At 44.5% G+C, this 10,381-nt stretch overlaps 1 protein-coding gene across 3 annotated transcripts in view; it reads right to left on the reverse strand.

The window, feature by feature from the left end:
• GFPT1 (glutamine--fructose-6-phosphate transaminase 1) overlaps positions 1-7,358 on the reverse strand; it is a 43,509-nt gene extending 36,151 nt beyond the window's left edge. For all 3 annotated transcript variants that reach the window (XM_084302173.1, XM_084302174.1, XM_084302172.1), the window contains exon 1: positions 7,301-7,358. In XM_084302173.1, coding sequence (XP_084158299.1) covers positions 7,301-7,307 — 7 coding nt within the window. In that variant the 5' untranslated portion in view covers positions 7,308-7,358. The remainder of the gene's footprint in view (positions 1-7,300) is intronic.
• Positions 7,359-10,381: the final 3,023 nt, after the last annotated feature.

Raw genomic sequence — 10,381 nt, forward strand, 5'->3', positions numbered from 1 at the left:
GAGTCCTCCTCTGTGCCAACAAAATATCATGCACACAGCCACAGAAAGCTCGGCTTGTTTTCAGGCGATGACACTGCGTTGTGCTTGCAAGTGTTTTCTACTGGAGCACAGCGGGGTGCCCAACATGGTCACTCCAATGGCACCAGCCCTACGGAAAGCTCAGAGCACACCTCCTCGGTACCTGATCAACACATCTGTAACTGATAGGTGCAGCCCCAGGGGTGAGGGGACACCAAAGAAACACAAGAGACCTCCTCACAGCCCCACTGGAGACCATGTCCCATGGCACTTTCCATACAGACCCTTGGTGCCCCTGCAAGGCCAGGAAAACAAAATCCGCTTTTTGGTTTGCTGCTAGTTTTGAGGCAGGAACACTTTGTTCTCAAGTTCAAACATCATTCTGAGCTCACAGTGCCCAGGGATTGCTGGTGAACCCCAGCCAGCACTGGGCAGAAGACCAGCCCGAGTCAGAACCATGGCGTGTGGCTCCCAAGCTGGATCACCAAGCCACGATCCCTCTCCCTGCCCACAAGATGTACTACAGAGCTCTGCATGACCTCAGTCCTTACTGACTACTGCATGCGCAAGACAAATGCTCTGTGGTTTTCACCTGAGGCTGCACAGAGGAAGGTTCAGGAAAAAAAAAACAAAACATAAACGAAACAGAAAAAGGAAAAGGCAGACACGATTCTGCTTTATAAACTGAAAATGGCTAGCTTTATGGAAACCATTGTTCTTTGGGTTCAGAAATCTGCCACACACACACACACAAAAAAGTCTAACTCAATAGAGGGGCATGATTATTACACAGAAAACTGCTTTCCTTTCATAAAACATTTTTGTGAATGTGAGTTGATCATTTTAGCCTCCATCTTGCTTCTGGCAGGTTCCAAGTTATCCTGAACCAAAAAAAAAAGTGCCTTTAAACCAAAACCATTTCCCTCTACCAATGGCTGCCTTTGGACACCTTTGTTAAATCTGAATCCAAATCGGTCGGTGACTTGAAATGTTATTATCTCTGCTCATTTTAACCAGTTCAGTCACACCTGAACTGAAAAAGAAAATTAAATGGACTTGGGTCCTTGTCACAGGTCACAACTGCTAGCAGCGTACACCAAACTGCCCTGTACTGAATGGCCACAGAGAATAAATCTATTTCCTCCAGGCAGGAATGGGTCATCTGAAATGAGACTGAAAAACAGCACTGCTTATTTGTGCTTGTACTGTAAACAAACAAAACATCTATCTAGAAAGGAGCCAACTTGGCATTTGTCTCAGGTATTGAAAAATCTATTAATTACAGCACAATTGTATTCAGATTATTAGTAAGGACTACGAAGAAAGTCTGAATTTAAGACTAAGAACGCCACAAAAAAAGGAAAAAGTGATCTTATCAGAAAACAAAGACCAACTATAAATACAGCATTAATGCTGTAAAACATGCAAACGTTTTTCAAAAAAGACCATGCAAACATTGGGAGATGCTGTTTTGATTCAGCTTATTTTTTAGATCTTGACATGAAAATAGCTGGAGTGATAATGGGTACACTACTACAAAAATAAAGTTCTAAGAATTCACCAGTGAGCAACACATTTTACAAATGAGAAGGCAAGTAAGATAAGTGGGTTTAAAACTCATAGAAAACATTAAAAAAAAAAAACAACACTACAATAAACAGAATAATACCTAAAATGGTACATTACTTATGTAAAAAAATGGACAATAAGGCAAGTGAAAATAAATGCAAGACTGACTAATCAGCAAGTTAAAACGAAACATTTGAAGGCTTATCACCCATTTATGACATGATGAATTATGCACAAATAACAGTTTCATATACCGGAAATATTTTCAAATGCATTTCATTTTCACCTTCTCAAACATCCCACAATGAGATAATCCTCAGTCCTCCTAACTAGCTGGAGAAAGCTTAAAAAATCTACATTTTAAGAGCAGCATTTTTACTGGCTCTACCCTTAATATTGGATTATTCAGGAATATGAGCCATCAGATCTTGAAATCACTTCAATTTTTAAACACAATTCCACTGCCTTTGACAGATGAGAAAAAAGACCCAAGGCATTAAATGCTTGCTATGCTCCACTGGTTTAAGAGTACTCTTGAAAATCATCCACTTTTCTTGGCAGCCAGCAAGAGGTGTTCTGCAGACAAGGTTTTGCTCCTGAGTTGCACCCCAAGCTGTTGATCACATCTGTGTGAGCCAAAGGGCGCTCCGGTGATGCTGATGTCCCAGCATGACGCAAAGCGCTGGCCACTCAGAAAAGAACCTCTTTTTACATGCAAGCTGAACAAAGATGACTTTATCCAGCTACAAAATGCAGCCTGCTCCAAGGTGGGACGTGGCAGATGCAGGACGGCACAGAGCAACCCTACCTTGTGCTTTATAGACAATAAAAGACATTCCTTGCCATGCAATACAGGGATGTTTTCCTCCAAATCATAATGCCTTATTAAATCTTTGCTCTCTCCCTCTTCATGCTTATATTCAAATCAACACATGACTCAAAAGATGAAAAGATAAGAACTGCACAGATCTTTATAGCTGCTTGAAGGCTTTCATGCGGAGCACTCTGTCACAAAGTGCCAATTTTTCTGTCGAAGTGACAATTCATTTAAGTTACAGCAGCCAATAGAAACATGCTGGTTTTGATGAAATTGCAGTGCAGTGCAAATCCAGCAAATTTCCATCATGGTCCCACCATCAGCCTCGCCCCCTTGCCAGCCTACATCCCAGGTGCTGAACATGACAAATTTGGGAAACCCAAGCAGAACCTTCTGAAATCAGCCCACCATAATTTCAGGTCTCTAGCAGACCCGAAAATGGGAGTTTCACTTCCAGCTCAACTTCCGTATTTAGCCCCATATCAACATAACTACTTTTCAGTGACAATGTCACACCTGCACTCTAACTCGGGCTCTGGAACAAGCCAGAAGGAGGAAGTGTTACAGAAAATCAGGCAATATGAATGACATTTAATTGCACTACTTTGACAAGCCTTGAGTTGCCATTATTTAAGGAGAAATACATGTCATGTGAACCTCCCAAGCCCCCCTGTGAACTTCATTCTAGCCTAGAACTGTATATACATGTAATTGTGGATTCCCAGCTAGAAGAAGACTAGCAGCAAACATCCTACAGAAATGTGTAACTGATAGGCTCAAAAAACACAACAGCTTTGTCTGGAATACACTAATATACCTCAAGTCTTGACATTAATATACTTCAGGATTAGAAGAGCAGTCACGCTTTACAACAGAATAAAACATTTCAACTAGTAACTTGACATGGGACTTCACACATAGGGACTGAAAAGACTTGTTCACAATAAGACCTGCCATAGCGAGAAGTCCCATGTGTACTTCTCAAGTGAAATACGTTTAACAACATAGTTTTGAACATAAAACATTGTCTCTTATGGATGTGCTTTAACATCTTACCCCAGCAGAACAGGTAGGTATTCAGGTGCTTGTGGAATTCATCTCTCTCTAAGATCCAATTTTTAATAATCAAACACTAAAATTAAGCATTCTCAGTGACAGCTACATAAAGATTGAAGGTGAGACTGGGTGGGGGATTGGAACTAGACGATCCCTTCCAAACCAAACTATTCTATGATTTCCCTAAAAACAGTTGACAGTTTTTCTCAAACTCATTATTTCTATTGTTGACAGTCACTAAACAACTCTTCCTGAGAACATTATTTTCTTGTGAACTTTCTGGTTTTCATGTTCCTTTATTTCATGGTAAGCACACAGGAAAATGAAATGAATCACCACTTCCAGGTAAGAATAAATTACCTTCTCCCGCATCTTGAATACATGAAGTTACTCAGGAGTAGCTTCTCCTAATCCTTTTCTCAATCCCTTAGGAGAGCAGAAAAGCCTTCAGGCTAGATTTACTGTCAGATTTACAAATATCTTTATACCGTACTGAATACTGTTAAAATAATTTCAATAGATGATATTATCAGTACAACCACTTGGCAACTCTGAAGAATCCTTTGCCCTGGTGATGATTATCAGGCCTCTGGTCTTCAACAAATTAGATGCAGGTTGCTAAATATCACATGCATAATGTGCGTGACAGACTGGGAGAAGGGAAGGAAAAAAAACAATCTTTCTTCAAATTATAGTAGGGGAAAAACAAAGCCCTAACAACTACTAACACAGATACACAAGCAGCACAGAACAGAATACCAGAACCACATGGCTTTTGGCCCTCTCACTTTCTGTGTTCCCTAAGACGATGCTCAAAGCCCGCTGGAGCAGGCTCCTGTTATTTGCTGCCCGGTGTGTCGGCGAGGGGAACGCCGTGCCAGCTGCCGCATGGGGGAAAAATGCTAACTCCACACAACTTGTCAGAAACAAGCAGACTATGTTACCATGTTTGCTAGCTGTATATGGGAGGCTCTATGTTCAATTCACCAAGCCTGTGCTGGAAAAAAAGCAAAGCAGAAAAAAAATCCACTGGATGAAGAACTGTATTTGTCCACTGGATACTTTTGCCACCTGCGCACACACCTCTTTCTTCAAATAAGAAAAGAGGGATTTCTCCCACCTAGCGCGAACAACCAGAGCACCAACCCTAAGGAGACATGCTGGGCAAGAGCCACCGCTCTGTGCTTCACAGCAAGACATGGACCTAGGCGTACAAACAGTATTGTGGAGTGTGGGAGGGCAATTCTCACTGACGTGCATGCAACCCTAAAGCTTGGAACTCAAGTCTTTCTTAAGCCCATTCTTATCTCCAGTAATCACAACACTGGACCCAAATTCTTAAATCCCTTTTTGTTGTTTGTTTTAAAGCAGTCATGGCAGAGGATAGGTTTACTTATTTACAGAACAGTCCATCAGGCCTGGCTACCTTGAAAAACCTGTTTTCCAAACTATTTCAAAGATGCCATTTAACTGGTTTAGCGCATTCAGACCAAAGCACAATCAATTTATACCTCATTAAGTCTTTAAACAAGTAAAACATACTAAGAACAAAATCTATCCTCTTGCAACACTGTCAAAAACAGCGAATAGCACGTCTACACACCAAACCTGTTGCTTATTTTAGACACCAAAGAAGCAAACTTTGAGGATACTTACCTGTCAAGTGGTACAAGCACATCAGTTCACAGGACTTCATGAGGTGACAGTCACTAAACCTGAACATCAGGTTGTTCATCAGTGCACTGAAAACATTGTGTTGGTATCCCCAGTCTTGAGCCCTCATAGGGACAACTAGGATAACAATAGCAGCATTCTCACTTTCTCCTTTTAAGCTCAGTAACTAACTTTCTATCTGAGTCAAATCTGATAAAAATCTGAATGTGGACTGTACATCCTGTGGACAGCACTGTAAGATAAAGTAGGGTGTATCCTGACACAGCTATATACCATAAACATTGCCGAGGGTTCCTACAGCCAACCTGCAAAAGGAATCAGGAGGAGGCCTCTACCTCAAGATGAGGACTTCTTGTCACTTCAGCTAAGAGATCAGGATGCCAGTATACAGTCAGAGGAGCTCCCAGCCATTCTGTCTGTTTATATTTACAAGATGGAGAAGGCATCGCCTCCATTTGATTGCCTTATTCCTTTGCTGGAGGGTACTGCTGCCGTTCAAAAGCCCAAGCCACCACCACAATTAACATTTCACAACGTGAGCCCAGACCACAGTCAACTTCATCTTGTACTCACCAGCTGAGCTGCAAATGGCAGCAGCAGAGACTGCACCCTTTCATCTCTGCCTGCGGGGCTGAGCTCCCATCCACAAGAGCTCATGTGGCAGCACCCTCAGACCCCAAACAGTTCTTCTCCCGTTCCCTGCAAAAACCTTAGCTATCTTCACACGCTTCCTGCATTGAGCTCCTCTTCGACTTCTGAGACTTTTTCTTATTCCATAAGTCTTCAGAGAAACATACTCGGTCAATGCTCTCTTCTCATTTTTCACTGCACAGTATATCTCTGTCTCCCAGAACCAAACTCAACAACATAGTCAATAATCCTTGTTACTCTTCTGACTGTTTCATAATACAGCTCAATATCTAAGAACAACCTTGCTTATATCAAAAGGGGAAGATGTTATAAAGGGAAATACGTTAGATCTTGAGTGCAACTGAATAACTACCCACAGATTTTTCAGTGCTTATCACAGTTACGAAGATGAAGACCAGAACGTTAGCAGTACATGTTTTGAAGGTTGGACCTCAAAAAGGCAAGCACAAGGCACAAAAACTATGCCTATTCTCGCAGCCAACTATTTATAATAATAATTATCCCTTCTATTCTTAGCTTTGCTCTACTTTGTACTTCTAACACAAATTAACATAGCGTTAAATGTAAGCTGAAGTATGAATTTCTGAGTGTCTTTTCAAGCCCACAGACTTGACAGTTTGAAGGTGATTGCATTTCACCCCAGCTCAAGCTCACAGAATCAATGAAAGAAATGGCAACTTGCATATCAAACATATAAAACAAAATCTTGCTCAAAGCAACAATTCTAAACTTACATGTAAAAATAGAGGGGAAAAAAGCCACGACGGAAACATTGAAAGAAGACCCTTTTCGTGGAAGAATGCGAAGCCAACGTGATAAAAAGGGGAGAGGAAGAGGATGGACAAATGTTGTTTCTACGTCCAAAAGTTAAGGTGGAACAACTCTACTGGACAGGCAAAGACGAGCGTCAGGAGGCCCCCGGAAAGCCCCCAGCCCTCCTGGCTCCTGCTCTCGCCCATCAGAGGGGCGCGTTTGGCACGAGTGGGCCGAGGGGAGCCGGCGTGCCCCCCGCCATGGACGCTCCTCACCCCCGCCTCGGCCGGCTGACCCGCCTGGCCGAGCCCAGCGCCACAGCCCCCTCGTCAGAAGTTGCAACGACTCAAGAAAAACGGCGAGGCGCCGTCCTTCCCACCTGCAGACGGCAGCGGTTACCGCGGCGCGGCCAGAAGCAGGCTCCGAGCGCTGCCACCGGGAGCCGCCGCCTCTCCCCGTGCCGCGCGCCCGCTGACAGGGGCTGGGCACGGCGGGCTCCGCGCTGCCGCCGGCCCTTTGTGCGCCCCGCCGGCACCGGGCGGTGATTCCGCGAAAAAAAAAAAAAAAAAAAAAAAAAAAAAAAAAAAAAAAAAAAACACGTCCCTTCGGGCTAACCGGCCGAGAGCCGCCTCCCCCGGAGGCCCGCGCGGCGCAGCGACGCTTTGCCGTCACGGGGCCGGGGCCCCTTCCCGGTGCACGGCTCGGGGGCTGCAGGCGGGGCCGGCTGCCCCGGCTCTCCCCGCCGCCGCCGGCCGCCCTTACCGCACATGCTGCTCCCCCGCCGCCGGCCGCGCTGCCTCTGCCAGCCGAAGCCGCCCCGCCCGGCCCGGCCCCCCCCTCGCCACCGCCGCGGGAGCCCAGGGCGCAGGCCCGCCGCCCGCCCCGCCATTGGGCCCCGCGCCCGCCCCGCCCAGAGCCCGGCCCGGCCCCCGGGACGTGGCGACCGGAGCCGGAGCCGGAGCCGCCGCCGCCGCCCGCAGGCGGGGCGCTGCCCCCCGGGACGTGGCAGCCGGAGCCGGAGCCGCGGCCCGAGAAGGTCCAGCGAGGGGCGTGACTGCCGGCAGGGAGAGGCTTGTTCGTACAGCTGGGCATCCCGGTTACACCATCTACGTGCAACTGCCACCGTCAGGTTCTGTTTGGAAAAAAATAAAAGCCTGGGGATACAAAATGGTAGCAAAATTCCTCCTTAGGAAAAAATGCTCACTTTATCTTGACGCTGAAGAAGTCAATACAATAAGATTTCCTTACAAAGACTAGAGAGAAACCAAAAGCGTTAGTGTACGGAAAACAGGACAGTGAGAGATTTTGACCCTTCTGGTAGAACCTGGCAAAACAAACAGAAGGAGGTCACCAATATAAGAAATGTTAAACGTGAGCAGCCAGCACATGCAGCCATCTCTGCTTTTGTTCAGCAGCAAAGGCATTACGGTAATAACCTGATGAAACAACGCAGTTCCTATGACTTGGTCGCGTAGGGCAGTAACTGGGAATCAAGCTGCTTAGCCCTCTATTTTCCCTTTGACCATTGTGAAGGTGGAGGAGGGCTGACTTAAAACTCTGATCTTTCCTCAGTTGTGCTTGCACACGAACCCACTTCCACATCTTCCAGGGTGTGGAAGCTCCAATGTGTGGAAACCCTGGAGCGTGTCTAGAGAAGGGCTACAAAGCTGGTGAAGGGCCTGAAACACAAGCCCTATGCAGAGAGACTGAGTGAACGGGAATTGTTTAGTCTGGGGATGAGGAGGCTCAGGGGAGACCTTATTGCTTTTTACAACTACCTGAAAGGAAGGTGTGGGGAGCTGGGGAGTCAAGCTCCTTTTGCAGATAGGACTAGAGGGAATGGCCTCAAGTTGAACCAGAGGAGGTTCAGGTTGAAAATGAGGAGACATTTCTTCTCAGCGAGCAGTCAGGCATTGAAACAGGTTGCCCAGGGAGGTGATGGCATTACCATCCCTGGGAGTGTTCAAGGAAAGGTTGGACCTGGTGCTTAGGGACATGGTTTAGTGGGTGACATTGGTGGTAGTGTGATGGTTGGACCAGATGATCTTGGAGGTCTCTTCCAACCTTAATGATTACATGGTGATTCTTTCATTAGGAAGCTGAACACCTTGCAACAGTGGACACATATTTACTAGACGAGAAAGAATTCCTAACCCACTCCATGACCAACTGAAATATGCGCAACATATGTTGACACAAATATTGCTCTCACCAGGTTCATCCGCTATTCAAACTACCTTTGTTACTGACCTACTAGAGACACTGGTTTGTCTGCTGCTTTATTGCTATGTTATGGGTTTCTGTGCTGTCCTGTAGTAGGTCCTGCTTCACAACTTCACTGGCAGAATTTCTCCATAGATTCACTGCAAATCTAAAATGTATGTACAGCATTATGTGAATTGTGAAGAGAAAATGAAGGATATGACCCTACTTATAACAAAGGATCCACCAGACCTGAAAAAGCATGGATAGGCCTTAGAAACACTCCAAAAATACATAGCTTATATCTGCAGCACAACAAATCCTGAACCTTTTGACTTAAATCTATGCAATACTTGACAATGCTATAAAAATACTTCAGACTAAGGCTGTATGTACTAATAATCCTGGTGTAAATTTCTCAGAATTTTACACAGAGAGAAATCTAGCTCCATGTGTTTATTCTTGAAGTGGCTATTTCATATTTTCCCCATAAAATAAATAAATAAATAAATAAATTATCCCCTATGTAACTTAAGTTATTCTGAGTCTTGCTGAATGTGGCTTTAAACCATAAAATAGTTCGTACCAATGCAGATGTGCAACTTAGTACCAAAGGAAGAAATACGAAGACAGTTTCCCAAACCATCTCTCACACACAAACTTTTTAAAATAAACAGTGTGGGCCACAGTCAGGAGAAGTACCATCTCTCCTCCCCTAGCCTCAATGTACTTCAATTGAAATAGAAGTTCTGGCTAAGGTCCCAAATTCTGGATGAACTGCATCTATCACCTTCTGGAAAAATGCATATTTTTTGATTACTAATATGACACATGTTGAATATTAACATCAGGTAATGTCAGCTGTTTCTTCCTGGTATGCTGACAGCACCTGCTCCATAAATCCTGTCAGCGAAGGCTGTGGCTGTTGATTGCCTCATACCATATAAAACAGTGTTATCAGAAGACTGCCTAAAAGACAAACAGGCTACTTTCTTCTTGAAGCATGGAATGAATCACATCCTGATCAAAAGCACATCTCCACCTGAAAACAGGTTCAAGGCAGAGTTTAGATGACTGTAATCAACCTCTGTAACAGAGCACTAGAATAACTTGGGAAACATAAATGATTTTTTATTTTCTCTATCTGAAAGTGGTGAAAAAAAATCACTGAATGGCATACTAATTTTACACAGCAATGATACCAACATACTTTTTCTCTTCTTAAAAAAAAATAAATACCAGAATATGCAGTTGTTACTATTTTAAATGTAATGACTGGCTGCAATTTTTAGAAAAACTGAACAGTCAAAACCACCTTGCTGACCTGAATGTTACAGCACAGTAGTTTCCCAGCTCCCCTAACTGAAGGGCCCTCTTTAAAAAAAAAAAAAAAAGCACAGAGAACACCATACACTGTACTACCCCAGAGGACACTGGCCCACTGGATACCTCATTAACTCGTAGGCTAAGCATTGAACAGTCATTGCTATATTCCCCTTTCTGCCTCTGTCTGTGAATGCAAAAGGTTTTTGGGTGGGAGGAGGAGGCAGGATACCCCTCACCATCGGGGCTTCTTTCCATTAAGATTGGAAGGCTCACACGATCTAACGATATGATGTTTCTACCCTATTGGGCTGTCAT

Source organism: Netta rufina (genome assembly GCF_964035555.1).
Source record: "Netta rufina genome assembly, chromosome: 27".
In the NCBI taxonomy this organism is placed as follows: domain Eukaryota; kingdom Metazoa; phylum Chordata; class Aves; order Anseriformes; family Anatidae; genus Netta; species Netta rufina.